General features: G+C 44.4%; 1 protein-coding gene across 18 annotated transcripts in view; it reads left to right on the forward strand.

Moving 5' to 3' along the window:
• The window catches only part of RBFOX1 (RNA binding fox-1 homolog 1), a 2,439,741-nt gene that overhangs the window by 2,359,855 nt on the left and 64,394 nt on the right, over positions 1-15,492 (forward strand). For all 18 annotated transcript variants that reach the window (XM_070779612.1, XM_070779617.1, XM_070779611.1 and 15 more), the window contains one exon: positions 13,110-13,242. In XM_070779612.1, coding sequence (XP_070635713.1) covers positions 13,110-13,242 — 133 coding nt within the window. The remainder of the gene's footprint in view (positions 1-13,109; positions 13,243-15,492) is intronic.

A 15,492-nucleotide genomic window follows, 5' to 3' on the forward strand; every position in this document is an offset into this window, starting at 1 on the left:
TTGGATTAATCTGCCCATTTGTAACCTGGGAGAAAAGAGACGACCAGCCCCTAACTTCAGGGGGTAAGTAGGAATCAGGGGGTAATTAGATAATATCCAAGGCTGCTGTCATCATTCAAACTCCTAAGTGTTGAAATAATATTCAGGTGTGTGAGCATTGTGGGGTTGAGAGGCGGTTTGTTGAGACTTCTTAAATTTATTAAGTTCAGAAACATGTCTACTTTGGGAACACCAAACTCACTGCTCAGAATGCATCCCTGTATCGGCATTACATGCTTTAATGTATATTTTTTACCTAGATGACTCATTTCTTTCCAAGGAAGAGACTATTTCTAACCAAGCTGTGAATCTAGTGACATTCAAGAAAGTGAGTTGCTCAGTCGTGTCTGACTCTTTGCGACCCCATGGATGGTACAGTCCATGGAATTCTCCAGGCCAGAATACTGGAGTGGGAAGCCTTTCCCTTCTCCAGGGGATCTTCCCAACCTAGGGATCGAACCCAGGTCTTCTGCATTGCAGGTGGATTCTTTACCAGCTGAGTCACAAGGGAAGCCCAAGATACTGGAGTGGGTAGCCTATCCCTTCTCTGGTGGATCTTCCTGACCCAGGGATCAAACCAGGGTCTCTTGCATTGCAGACAGATTCTTTACCAACTGAGCTATCAGGGAAGCTTGAACATAAATATAGAATGGAAGAAATGTCACCTGCCCTGCTCTTTTCCATGCCCTGGCTTGCAGCAAGGTCTCAGGGAGGCTTGTAGACAGATCCCCCTGCAAATTAATTCAGTCCATGATGAATCAGGGCTGGTTCTCTTGGATGTGTTATGGATTAAGGGAGGTGATGGAGCAGCTTGTCCAGACAATAGGAGGGAAGTGAAAACTGACGGCCTGGAAGCAGCTTAGAGGGGCTTCCCAGGTGGCACTAGTGGTAAAGATCCTGCCTGCCAGTGCAGGAGATGGAGACATGGGTTCAGTCCCTGGGTGGGGAAGATCTCCTGGAGGAGGGTATGGCAATCCACTCCAGTATTCTTGCCTGGGAAATCACATGGACAGAGGACCCTGGCGGGCTACAGTCCATGGGGCCGCAAAGAGTCAGGCACGACTGAAGTGACTTAGCATGCACACATGCTGTACGTGAAGAAAGTGGAAGTGGAAAGGTTTTACCTAAAACTGACAAAGGATCCCTTTGTTCCCGGGCCTCCTGCAAAAAATAAGACGTCAGGGTCTGGTGTCAAGTTGTCTGGGTTCAGATCACTGGAGAGTTTCTGAGCTGCTCTCTGTCTACCTTTCCGCCCCAGGAAAGGGAAGATTGCAGTTAAGACCTGATTCGTGTGGTTCTGTGAAGAGTTCTGTGAGTTCATCTGTAGGTCTGGCCATTAGCAAGGGTTAGTGACTAGTAGCTGTTTACTGTATGTCTCATCATGCAGTAAAATCTCATCTGTCTGATCATGGAGTCCGAGAGCATGGAATTATGCCAACCGTAATCGCCACTTTTAACGATCCCAGTTATCACTGCCTGAACTTTGAGACACGTGAGGTCCAGAGTCTCTCATCACTGATGTCCTCATTAAATTTCTCTTAAAATAGACATCCTTCCGAAGCAGCAGCTTTCACAGGGTCAAGGACTGTCACTCATCTTTCCTCTGTAACAGAACTACTGTGGCATTCTGAGTTTATCTGACGATATAATCAATAAACATCTCAGCGTGTACCTGGGGCCAGATCATCCTCTGGGTACTAGAGACACAGTCTGGACAAAGATAAAGTCCTCAGGACACCTCAAGAGAGAGCTTGATAAGGAGAGTGCAATCATATGAAATGGTAGGAAGGAGATGGTAGGTGAAGAGGGAAAAAGGAGTGGTATGGTGGTGGCCGTGGTGGCATCAAGAAATGTGGGGTAAAATTGAGAGGAAAAACCTTGGAAGGAGGAGGTGATGTTGGAACCAAGAATTAGATTAGGGAGTCGACGTTTAGAGACTGGACAAAGGCGAGAATCTTTATCACTAAGAGGCGGTGGTCAGAGGTGGCTGGAGGAAATGAGGTCTGTCGGTCTCAGACAGCGAAGATTTAGGTCAATAAATTCATCTTTGGCAATCAAGCCAGCACAATATCCCCATCATTTTTTTTTCCCTTTCAAAAATGTACATCTCTGTCCAAGTTCTTGCCAGTTCTTTCCACACATCCTCCTCGGACCTGTAACGGCCTAGAAACTTCTGGGTAATTTGGATTTGACTAAAACTTTTGTACCATGACGTTATGTAAAGAGATTCAATTATGGTGCGCAATGTTTTGTGAGTAACTGCCGCCCATAAAAAGTTAATTAATCAGGGCTGTGTCAATTTCCTTGTGCCATGTCAATTTGCTGCCAGGTAATTAATCACTAATCACCCACCAAACAGCAGGCGGGGGTGGGGGGAAGCATCCTCGAGCCATTTATTGTCTTTCTCCAAATAAATGGCACGTGCAGCCGGCAAGAAACACATCTTGCCTTTCATAATATTTTTATCGACACTTTTGCAAGTTGTAATAGACTGCACCAACAAGCAGCTGCAGTTCAATGGAATATGAATATTAAAGAAACAAATGAGCGGAGATTTATAGGACATTGCGTTTCTGTTATGTCAGTTTTGAGATTAAACCGAGCAAATGAACAGTGAAAAATTACTCTTCCATGTGGAGAATGGTGATTAGACTTGTACATTAATTAGAAATTTTTGTTTTCCTATTCAATGCATTTCAAATGAGGATGTCCTGTAAGAAACTGTTTGTCCAAAACGTAGATTTATTCACTTCTAAACAGCAGTGTTTAATATCAACATGCATTTTAAAATGAAACGAGAGCCGATCCCAAATGTGAGTTTCAGGGATGAATAGATGTGTGTATGAAAACCAGAGAGTCCAACAAATTAAGTGGCCATTTTGGTCTTTTTGTCAATGACTGCCTGAATGCAAGACTCCCTTCTTACTCCTAAACCTGGAAATGACTGAATTTTAACAAAACTGAAAGCCTTTCCATTTTTACTTTGACCTAGAACCAAATGTGGTCCATCATATTAAGTTTTCCATTTGGTCTTATTTAAAGACAGTGACCTTACTGTGTATACATTTTGTGTTACAAACCAATTTGATGTATCTTTCTTTGAGATCTGTCCTGCAAATTGCAAACATTTTTTCGCCATGTGGAAAATAAGTCATCAGGTTTTTATGTGGGCTTTTTTGGACGATGCGTTGTGATGTTTATCACACAGTGCTCTGCCTGTGAAATTGAGCCATCTCTGGTTGTTTATTTCACCTCGGTATGTTACCTATTATGCCACTTCTTAATTTATGGTCCAGCTCATGGAACGGGAGTTCCCTCGAGGGGAATCCTGCAGAACCGTGAACCTGCTGCTGAAACCGCATCTGTACCCCCAGAATTGTGTAAGTGAATATTTCCTACCATAAATTACCCGCGGAATAATTCAACCCCCAAATGAGCAGGAACATCTCTGTCTTAAAACATTTCAGGGGTGGGGGAGGGGGAAGGTGGCATTCACGAAGCAAAAAAGAGGAAGAACAGACAAAGAGAGAGCTTCCCCCACCCGCATCCATCCTAAACAGCACACCTTTTCAGGGCATCTGGCAACCTCATGCAAATTCAAACCCATGCACAAATGCAAAGAATAATTGCCCGTTAAAGCAGTTGTATATTTTTATGGTTTTGATGCAGAGTCTGCCCCCCCGTCGGGTTTTGCATCTGCTGTTCTTCCATCTCTCCCAGAGCTCTAAAACTTTAATATGCAGTTTATAACCCTCAAGTATTTTCCATGGGTTTTGTTGTGTTCCTTCTCTTGGGATTTCCAGGCTTGCTGAGATGATCTCATTTGTGTTTATTTTCGAAGGTAAGCACCACATTCGTAAAAGAGACAGAGGGAAGGGCTCACGCGTTCGTCGCTGTAAATACATTGAACTCGAAGCTGCTCGGAGGTGGGAGGTGGGGGCGTCTGTCTTGCGGGGGAGACAGGCAATAAGCAGTTGACACTTTGGTAAATGGCCCATTTGTCTGGTTGATACACCCACACATCTTCCCTTTAAAAATGTTGATTTGCCTTGATACTTGAGCACATCACAGCATGCCTCTGGTTACATCCCTGAAGTTTCCGTTTCATTGAGTTCAGCGGTGGAGAACTCCTTATTCCTAAGAGCTGAGACGGTTGCTCTGCTAACCTCGTCCCTCTCTGCTCTGGATATAAATCTAGCTGAAGGTTGGGAGTGGGTGGGCTGCGGATGTCGAGGTGTCAACAAGATGTGCAATTGGCATTTGCTCCAGAAGCTCAGGCCCTGTTTTCTTGGAGAGAAACTCATTTTTAGCTTATGAGCTAAATCCAATTTTCATTGCAGTGATACCAGATTTTTCACTTTGATTCATGCTGGAGCAGGTTAAAGAAGGAACGTTTCCAGTATAATGAACCTGTGCTTTTTTTCCCCCTCCCTTGTCTCCCTCATGCCAAGAACTAAGGATTTATTTGGTACCCACGAAGAAGCCTGAATACTTTCCATTGTTTGCCATTGATGGTCTGTTTACATGCTTATTAACTTGAAGTTCAACTAGAAAAAAAAAAATCAAACTCCAGCGTTGGGGTTCAGAAATGCCTCTAATTTGGTGTCTTTTCTTTCAAACATTGTTCTTTAATTAACAAAGAGGCATTTACAAATATTGGACAGGGTGACGGGTGAATGACTTTTATTAGCATCGATTTACTCTGTTTTGGTAGTGGAGAGGACATTGTGCGTTTCCCCTTGGCCTTTTGCATTGGATTTATTAAACACGTGTTGCCCACTTCCTACATGAAAACTCCTGAACTGGGATATTGATAGATGACATAACTTTCAGCAAAAGAGACAAGTCATGCTGCAATGTAAACACATAATTAAGATGTCTTCTTATTACCAAACCCAAGTTCATGTGACCAAAGCACAGTGAGACCAAACAATACCTAAATGTCAGAGTTTGGGTGCAGGAAAGGTTTATTGGCCTGCCGGGTGATGCAAGGAGAGGGATGACTCAAAACACCCCGAATTCTCTGAAGGGCTTCAGCAAAGCATTTTTAAAGTCAAGGCAAGGGAGGCGCTTGGTCGGTTGTTGCAAGCTTCTTGATGTCAGAATCCTTTGTTCTTGTAACTCTCCATGTAGGTCTGATCACTATATTCCTGTAAACCTCCAACAAGACAAATGTTACTCTCTGTTTTGCAACTTTTTATCTCCATGTGAATGGAAAAGTGTTATACCCTTAAAGATGAGAGCCTTGAGAATGGGCAATCCTATTTTAGGCTATAGGCAACATATAGGAAAGTCTGATGGCTCAGCGGATAAGAGAATCTGCTTGCAATGCAGGAAACACAGGATTTGAGTTTGATCCCTGGGTCTGGAAGATCCCCTGGAGGAGGAAATGGCAACCCATTCCAGTATTCTTGCCTGGGAAATCCCATGGACAGAGAGGAGCCTGGCGGGCGGCAGTTCATGGAGTCACAAAGAGTCAGACACAACTGAGCGACTTAGCACAGCGCAGTACATTCTTTTTACATGGTTCAAGGATAAAGCCATTTTAGTTTTGTTTAACCTATATCCAAATCACCTAAGTATACATTTCACATATGCAGTTAACCATGCTCTATAAGCCAGGAGACCCGGTAGGCAAGTAAAAATAAATAGATCAGCTCCTACCATCCCACCAGGGTCTAAAGGAAGCTTGACAAACAGTTGTGGTGTTTTGCCCTTGAATTTGACCATTTATCTTAGTTGCAAGACAAGAGAGCCACACTGTCCTGAGCCAGCCATAGGGGGGATGTCCTCTCATGGAGACAGGAAGAAACACAGAAGGCACAGCTGTCAGTCAGGCAAGGCAGGGATTATAAGGATTGCTGTTTTCCAGTGTTCCTTGTTGCACACATTCATTGCATAAAGACTCAGATTTGCTGGGTTGCTAGGGAGCTCCACGTGGGGCTGTGTGCAAGAAGCAACGTGACCAAATACCTTTTACTGACCAGATGGGTACCACCTGTCTGGGTGTGGGGGGAGTTTGAGCTCAACTTCTCTGAGAACGAGAAACCAATCTCCAAACCCTAATGCTGTGCAGCAATAAAGGTGAATTTAAGTGAATGAGGGTGGGCAATAATTCCCAGCGCAGAGCATTTACCCAAATCATCTCCCTTTTCATCAGAATCACACATATTCCAAGTCTGGTTGCTATTTTTGGGTCAGGAGTGTAGCAGTTTTTATAAAGATGACTGAGATCTCATGTATTATTTGCACACTGTATTTCTGCAAATCTTGGGCAGCATGCTTTTTATAAAGGACAGGGTTATGGTCCTTTTAAAAGAGACAAACATGGGTTCATCATCAAAGCATGTCCAGGCATAGTATTAGGTAGCTGATACCTTGCTGTGCTAGGCAATTTCCTAAATCAAAGAGCAGAACAGATGGAAAACACTGCCCGCATGGAGCTTGCATTTTAGCTATGGAGAGCTTTCCCTTCATATCTGTGATCCAAGTTACTTGATTGCTAGTACACCCAGGAAGATTTGGGGTAGGCTTCTTCAGAAAGAGATTACAAAATAAAAGGGAGGGAGGGAGGAATGGATGCCTAATCCATTCTGTGTACCTTGACACTGAATTCAATCTCAGAGAGTTTTGGATGAAATAGAAAAGAATAGCTTTATTGCTTTGTCAGGCAAAGAGGGCCACAGCGTTTTGCCTTCAAAACTGTGTGTCCTGACCCGGAGGGGGTGATGAGGAGTTTTATGGTAATGGTTCAAAGAGGAGGAAAGCCTGACTAGCTCCTGGACATTCTTCTGATTGGTGGTGAAGCAAGTGGAAGTCAGCATCACCAATCTTCTATTTCCAACTGGTCTGGGGTCTGTGTGCTGGTGGGCAGCATGCAGTTAACTTCTCCCACCTGGTGGGGGTTTCAGAATCTGCAAAACAACTCAAGGATATTATTAAGTGTACCCCTTAAGGAGGATCCAAGACCCTACCCCCGCAAGGCTACACTGCTGTTTCTTGGCTGCTGCTGCTTTGTCTCTGCATCCCCTCCCTTCCCTAATTAGCAACTGTTTGAACCTGCCTGTTGGAACTCAGGGAAAGTCTTGGAGGCTGAATGAAGCCGATTTCCTGTAATCAAGGAACGGGAAACACAGAAAGGCTTTTGTGCCCAGGAGCCCCACTGGGTCCTGTTTGGTTTCAGGAATGAGGGAGGGAGGGAGAGAAGAGGGGAAGAGAAGGGAATATTCATCAATGACAGTGATTAACTAGAGACTTCATGAAGAGACCCCTTGGCCAGCTCTAGACGGCAACAAGAAGGGATAGCTGAGCAGACATCCACCTGGGAGGCTTACATGCATGCTCCTGTAACAGGAAGCCCCTGTTAAAATTTGTTGTGGTTGCTCAGTCACTAAGTCATGTCCAACTCTTTGCAACCCCATGGACTGCCGGCTCCCCTGTCCTTAACTGTCTCCTGGAGTTTGCTCAAATTCATTCCTGAATATTCATTGGAAGGACTGATGCTGAAGCTGAAGCTCCAACACTTTGGCCACCTGATGCAAAGAACTGACTCATTAGAAAAGGCCTTGATGCTGGGAAAGATTGAAGGCAGGAGAAGGGGACAACAGAGGATGAGATGGTTGGATGGCATCACTGACTCAATGGACATGAGTTTGAGCAAACTCCAGGAGACGGTGGAGGACAGAGAAGCCTGGTGTGCTGCAGTCCATGAGGTCGCAAAGAGTCAGAGATGACTGAGCATATGAACAGTGACAACATGTCCATTGAGTTGGTGATGCCATCCAACCATTTCCCCCTCTGCTGCCCCCTTCTCCTTTTGCCTTCAATTTTTCCCTGCATCAGGGTCTTTTTCCATTGAGTCAGCTCTTCGCATCAGGTGGCTCCTTATCTTACCTGAGGGCACTTGGCCTCCCAGGAAGTTGATGTGCGGTCCTTCCCTTGCTCCTTTAACAACCAGAATCTCTTTAATGCGCCCTGCTTGGAGTAGCCCAAAGAGCTTGGTATGAAGACCTGCAAATCCCTTATCCTGCATTGAGAAGGCTATTTTCTCCCTGCAGCAAAGAGGGGTACGCAGCAGCATCCTGGCTTTCCCCTTCTAGCAGCTTGCATTCCCCTCGCTCTACTGCTGAGCTTCTGTTTCATGTTCTATCTCAACATCTAAATCCTCCAAGAATTATTGTAAAACCTGCTTGTCGCTGAGAGGGATCTTGTCTGGCTCACTCCGTGCCGCAGCCAACGATAATGAATGGGTCAGCATAATTACTGCGTTTCCTCACACAGGCAACCAGCTGCTCTGCCAGATTGTGAATTTTTCATTTGCTTTATTTCAAAATCCAGGGTGTTCCTCCGCAAACTTAATATTTGAACTGTGGCAAGATCGCGTTAGAATCAAAGGCTCACTCGTTCCTTTTCTCCCCAGTGCTGAAGCCAACATCTCCTATCTCACAACTCTAGGCCTTTTAGGATATTTGGATTGCTCCGCTTTCCCCATTGAGGTTGATACCTCTTGGCAATTTCAAGGATAGTAGTTGGGCTTCCCAGGTGGCACAGGGGTGAAGAATCCACCCGCCAGTGCAAGAGATGCAACAGACGCGGGTTCTGTCTCTGTGTTGGGAAGATCCCCTGGAGGAGGTAGTGGCAGCCCACTCCAATATTCTTGCCTGGAGAATCCCATGGACAGAGGAGCCTGGAGGGCTACAGTCCATGGGGTCGCGAAGAGTCACACTCAACTGAGCGACTGAGCACAGCTGAAACACCAGCTAAGAAACATGGATGCGGAGGGGCTGGCAAGCTGAGAGTTAAGTAATGCTATATGATTTGTCTTGACTGACAATTTTTTTTAAAAAGATTAAGAAATAACCTGGATGGTCTTCTGGGACATAAAGAGAAAGATAAAATCATTCTGGCTTTGTTCTACCATCCTGGCATTTTACTAGCATCATCAGAGAAGGATATGGTAGAATCCAAGAAACAGGCTGGCTATTGGCTATTCAAGAACACACGAAGAATTCCAGAGGGTAGTCAGTCTGTCTTCAGCTTCCAGGTCAAGAGTTATAGTCCAGTCTGTGCAATCCCATGAATATAGGATTGGGAATAACTGCTGTGGGAAATTCCACTTTCTTCCCTCCCCAGCCTCCTGCCGCTGACATGCAGTTACAAACCTACTGTCCAAGAACTCTGGAACTAAGGGGAGCTGATGGAGTGAAAGGCTTCTACTCTTTCTTTATTTTTTCTCTTTTTATTGAAGTGCTGATTTACAATATTGTGGTAATTTATGCTGTACAGCAAAGTTATTCAGTTACACACGTATTCTTTTTCATATGTTTTACAAATATTTTTTCTCTTTCCTTTTATTTTTTTTCAACTATGAAAGCGTGATAACACAATTACAAGAGACTTGGAAAATACGGAACAAAATTACATATAGTTCCACTATATGTTACGATTATTTTTTAAAGTAGATAAATTAATATTTTTATTTGGAGTTTCCATATCAAACTCAAAAATTGATAGAATGAATAGACAAAAGAGTAGAAGGATACAGTAGACCTGAAAAGCACCATGAACCAATTCAACATAATGAAGATTTATACAATTTTCACACAACACCAGGATACAAATTCTATTCAAGTTCCCATAGACTATAAACTAGGAGACATTGGAACATATCCAGGGACCTAAAACAAGGTGCAAAAAAATTTCATGGTGTAAAGTAATTGGAGTCCTACAGAGTCTGTTTTCTGATATTCTTTTTAAATTTTTTTTCCATTATGACTTATCACAGGATACTGAATATAGTTCCCTGTGCTATACAGAGGACCTTGGTGTTTATTCATTCTTTATATAAAACCTTACATCTCCTAACTCCCACCTCCCTGTCTATCCCTTTCTGAACCCCTTCCCCCTGGGCAAGCACCTGTCTGTTCTGTTCTGTATGTGGAGGGCTTCCACTCTTGAACATGATGGCAGGGAGGAAGGCTGTTTGGATGTAGACAGAGGCAACTTTAAGATAATATGACACACAACACCCTGTGAGAGGTTAGGAATTCTGCAAAATACATGCTCTGGGAGAGGGCAGCTTGGATGTGTTGCCTTGCCTCTGGGAAAGAGCCTCCTGGGCTGAGGCCTCTCTGAGCCTTTATCTTCCTATCTGACCAAGAGAAGCTGGGTCCTTCCCAGCCTTGCACATTGCTACCAACACTGTCTAAAATCCCAAGAGAGACTGAACAGGGGAGACAGGGCTGTGGACACGAGGAAACCCATCCTGGTTCTTGTTCATTCCACCTGTCTCCCTCTCTAATGGGAGATACTTCAAGCTCCTGTTAGGCAAACAGGGTGAGAGGAGAAAAAGGATCAAGGAGAGAATGGATAGTCCGTCAGTCATTTGGTTGGACCACATCCCAGGGCTTCATTCACTGGTCTTTAAGTCATCTAGAATCAACTGTGTCCAATATCTAGAACCTACTGTGGACAAAATCAGGGGGCTTCTGCTGACATGGGGGGGATGCATGGGGAAATGCAAGGATGAATGGGATACGGTGGGGCCCCTCAAGAAGCTGGCTGATGAATAGAAGAAGTAAACATAATAAATAAGTGATTTTCTTCTCCAGACCAGTACCCACGAGAGGCTGGGTATTCTTTGAACTAGAGTTCCGGGAGAAATGAAGTCTGGGGTTGCTGCATTAATGGTGTTAATGCACTTCCCTTGGGTTTCCCAGGTGGCGCTAGTGGGAAAGAACCCGCTTGCCAATATAGGAGACAGAAGAGATGTGGGTTTGATCCTTGGTTTGGGAAGACCCCCCCTGTGGAAGGAAATGGCAACTACTCCAGTATTCTTTTTTTTTTTTATATAGTTTATCTATGTTTATTTTCAATTAACAGAGTATTTTAGTTAGGCTCAGTTTTAAAAAATGACTATTTTTTTGCTCACATCAAATCTTAAGGACTGATTGTGAGTCTCTCTTTGTTAGATTTCTTTTTCTTCCATTTTATTATTATTTTTAATATAAATTTATTAATTTTAATGGAGGCTAATTACTGTATAATATTGTATTGGTTTTGCCATATATCAACATGAATCTGCCATGGGTGTACACGGGTTCCCCATCCTGAACCCCCCTCTCAACTCCCTCCCCATACCATCCCTCTGGGTCATCCCAGTGCACCAGCCCCGAGCATCCTGTATCATGCATTGAACCTGGACTTACTCCAGTATTCTTGCCTAGGAAGTCTCATGGACAGAGGAGCCTGGCAGGCTATAGTTGAAAAGAGTCAGACACAGCTGAAGCAACTTAGCACGCGTGCACGCACTTCCCTTACCTTAAGACTTTCTGAGCCTCTAATATATTAATAGATCTCCTGGGACAGTGGCTTTCCAAATGTATTTTCCTAAAAGAGCATCCCCTCCATGGGATTCACTGCAGGTAACAGTGCCTACTGAGAGTGGGATGGGACTGGCATGACCAGCATGGTGAGAGCCTGTGATTCAGGGACTAGAAAGAGCAGCAAGGTGGGGTGATGTCCTCAGGTTTCATGGACCTGATGCATTAGGATTTGCAGACATCCTAGGAGGAAGCGCATCCCAGGCAGAGAAAGCTGTGTTAATTATAATGGGTCTCGAGCATCAGGCTTACTTTCCCTCCTGACTCTTGACCAAGTCACTTGGCTCAGAGAATTTCCACACCACCACCCCTGGGAAGATAACCCTGCCCACACTTTCTTTTTCAGAGTTGAGTCCTCATACTTCTCTGTAGTTATGGTTGTTGTATAAATGGTTTTATAAGCTATGTAAATGGATAGGGGGCTGATGGGATCTTAGTAGTGATTTGTCCATAGGAGCATGAGGGGTCTGTACACGTCTGATGCATACACTTGTCTGTAGGTACAGTATATTTCAATTAAAACATTTTAACCAGCAATATAGGCTCATAAAGACTCCCCCCCCCCCCATGGCTCAGCAGTAAAGAATCCATCTGCCAATGCAAGAGCCACAGGAAACTCGAGTTCTATCCCTCAGTCAGGAAGATCCCCTGGAGAAGGAAATGGCAACTCTTCCAGTATTCTTGCGTGGGTAATCTCATGGACAGAGGAGCCTGGCAGGCTACAGTCTGTGGGGTCACAAAAGAGTCAGACATGACTTATTCAACTGAATAAGAAGCAACCCTAGATACCTAAAGGAAAATATGGGGAAAAAAGTAAAACAGAGTGGAGAAAAGCTATGAGTAGACAAGTAACATTTTCTCATGAAGTTTAGCCTCAGAGATAACTAAGAACACATTGAAGTATGTATGTATTTGTACATTATATACATATGCACGTATATATAAATAGGCATGTATACATATTCCCGCACACATGCACACATACGTGTGATATGCACACTAATGCCCACGAATATTTTATATACACATATATACATAATCAGGCTTCCCTTGTGGCTCAGCTGGTGAATCTGACCTGAGTTTGATCCCTGGGTTGGGAAGATCGCCTGGAGAAGGGAACGGCTACCCTCTCCAGTATTCAGGCCTGTAGAATTCCATGGACTGAATAGTCCACAGGGTCACAAAGAGCCGGACACAACTGGGCAACTTTCACTTCACTCTACATAATCACTTACACATGTACACATACTTATGTGTAGGTGTACATATACACCTATGCATATTGCATGTTCATCCACATATGTATCATGCACAATACCTATATTGGCCAGGTATGCATGTTAATAGGCAGATGTGAGAACCCAGCACACACACATCTTGCAGTCTACCTTTTTAAAAAGTTAAGTTTATGCAGTGAGCATTTCCCCTGTTAGTAAGAATCGTTTGTGGGTGTTTGTCCTAGATATTGGTCCCAGGGATCACTGACTGCGTTAACCCATCCTCTGTGGAATTGAACCTTGGTCTCATCCCTCCAGCCTGCCTTTAGAAGTCTGACTCCTGGAAGGAAGGGGTGTGGGTGTCCGGCCCTGGCCTACCGGGAGCAGGGTCCTGAGTGTGTGTGTTGAGTGGGAACGGTTCCCCCAGAGGCAGGCGCGATCTGAACCTTCTGTTCTCTCCTCTCACCCACAGTGCCCGGCTTCCCGTATCCAGCCGCCACGGCCGCGGCCGCCTACCGAGGGGCGCACCTGCGTGGCCGTGGCCGCACCGTGTACAACACCTTCCGGGCCGCGGCGCCCCCGCCCCCAATCCCAGCCTACGGCGGGTAAGTGGGGAGCCCCCCACCGCGGGCGGGCCTCCCGCCCCAGCACGCCAGCCCTCGCCCCGATCCCTGCGTGCGATGGAGTGCATGCCCGCCTTGACCGCCCCTCCGGAACCGCCCAGCATGCAGCCCGCCCGCTTGCAGTACAGCACCTTGCAGAGTCTTGAAAAATGAGTGTAATTTGTCTTGTCATGCTTGGTGCCTTTAAGCATTCTACATGTCACATGTTGTTATGGAAATTCTCTCTGAGACTGAATGCTGGAGAACAGAGAAATGGTTACAGCCCAAGACGTCTTTCTGATGATTGCAAACATCTGGTGATTAAGGAGGTTGGATCACATACTCCCCTTGAGTCTCTCTGTTGGGGGTACCGGGAGGGTTTAAGACGGAAAAATCACCAGGGTGGCCTTGTCCCCCTCCCCAAAGATATCCTGTGCTTCAAAGTGTATGAATCTTTGGCCCAGAAGAGAAAATTAGGTGAGGAGGTGTACTCTTGAAGCTCAAAGAAATTGCAATTGACTCATTGCATGGGATTTTTCCAAAATAGTTTGCTTTCCTTTTTCCCTCTTTGAGAAGTTGTTTGTAGATTAATTTGTTCCCCATGGCCCATTTGGTCTTTCTTTGCATGGACTTTGCTGTTGCCAAGTGAATCTCAAGGAATGGTGGTGAATGCTATTTAAAAAAAAAAAAATGGTACTGGTATAATGGGCTGCAGTTTCGAAGTGCTACCCTTTCTGCTTTGCTATTAGGAATCTTCCTGGTACATTCTGGGTCCCTGGCGTGCTGTTAGGAATCCTTCTAGAATATTAGAATATTCTGGCCCCCTGGAGTCGGAGAGAGGGAAGTCCCTAAAGCAGTAGTCCTCACAGGACACTGGGAAAGTCTGGAGACCTTTTGGGTTGTTGTGATAGCATCTACTGGGTGGATGTTGTGATAGCATCTACTGGGTGGAGGCTGGGGATGCTGCTAAAAATCCTACAGAACACAGGATGGCCCCCCGTCCAGCCCCCAACACAAAAAGTAACCAGGACCCAAATGTGGCTTTCCCAGCGGCTCAGTGGTAAAGAACCTGCCTGCCAATGCAGAAGACTCAGGTTTGATCCCTGGGTTGGGAAGAGCCCCTGGAGGAGGACATGGCAACCCACTCCAGGATTTTTGCCTGGAAAATCCCACAGAGGAGCCTGGAGGGCTACAGTCCATGCGATTGCAAAGATCTGGACACAACTGAAATGACTGAGCATACACACACACAAGGAAAGCTCAGCAATACCCAGCACAGTCTGGCACAAGTCTTCTCTGGTCAAGGACTAGGCTTTCTGGTCTCTAGAAAGAATCTAGTTATATTCAGGATTGTGTAAAAGGGTTAAATGCATTTTCTATAGCTCTTCAGCTTATCTGTCTTTTAGAAAACCTGAATAAGCCTAGATCATGTCTATTATGTTGATGACAAAGGGAGACGCTCTTTGTTCATTATTTATTCATATCTCACCCATTCCAGTGTAGAGCATTTGAAGTGTTTTAAAAACAAATGCTCAGAAATAAAGTTAAGGATATTAAGAAATGAGACCCAATGAAATCATCAGGAAGGGGAAATAAAAGCAGAGAAATAAGGCAATGTCCATCATTTCTTAAATAATCATTAGACTTAGATTAATTCTGAGCTTCTTAGGGCAACTCTGAGCTGCTACTGCAAAAAAGTGTTTTTTTTTTTGTTGGGTTTTTTTTACTGAAAAGGTGGAGGATCATAACAAACCAAGGATGAATTGACCTTAAATTCTCACAGTCCTCCAAAATAATACATCTGCGCGTCCTAAGCCTTTTATATCTGACCATGTGTTGTGAGGAATCATTGGTTATATAGTGATTATCTCCCGTCCACGGTATTGAGCCCACTTTATAGATCCAGAAAGGCAGAAACTAAGATTTATCATTGCCAAGGTCACATAATGAGTAATGAAGAAAAGAAAGAATTACCCTCTGGGCTCATGTGATGACTGAAGCAAGATTCATAAGCCATACATGTAAAATTGCATATTTATATCATATTAGTTTGTCTGAAAATCATTTTCTTACCTCAGAAGATGGAAATTGTCGCTTTCGGTCTATGTACCCTTGATATCTCATTACTATATCAGACAGAAAAATAAAATAAAATTATATGGCTTATCCTCATATGAGCAATTTATTTTTAAAAATCTCTGAATAACACACCTGCTGTAAAATTGAAATTTGCTAACTTGTAATGAACTTGCT

This window comes from Bos indicus, chromosome 25 (genome assembly GCF_029378745.1).
Source record: "Bos indicus isolate NIAB-ARS_2022 breed Sahiwal x Tharparkar chromosome 25, NIAB-ARS_B.indTharparkar_mat_pri_1.0, whole genome shotgun sequence".
Lineage (NCBI taxonomy): Eukaryota > Metazoa > Chordata > Mammalia > Artiodactyla > Bovidae > Bos > Bos indicus.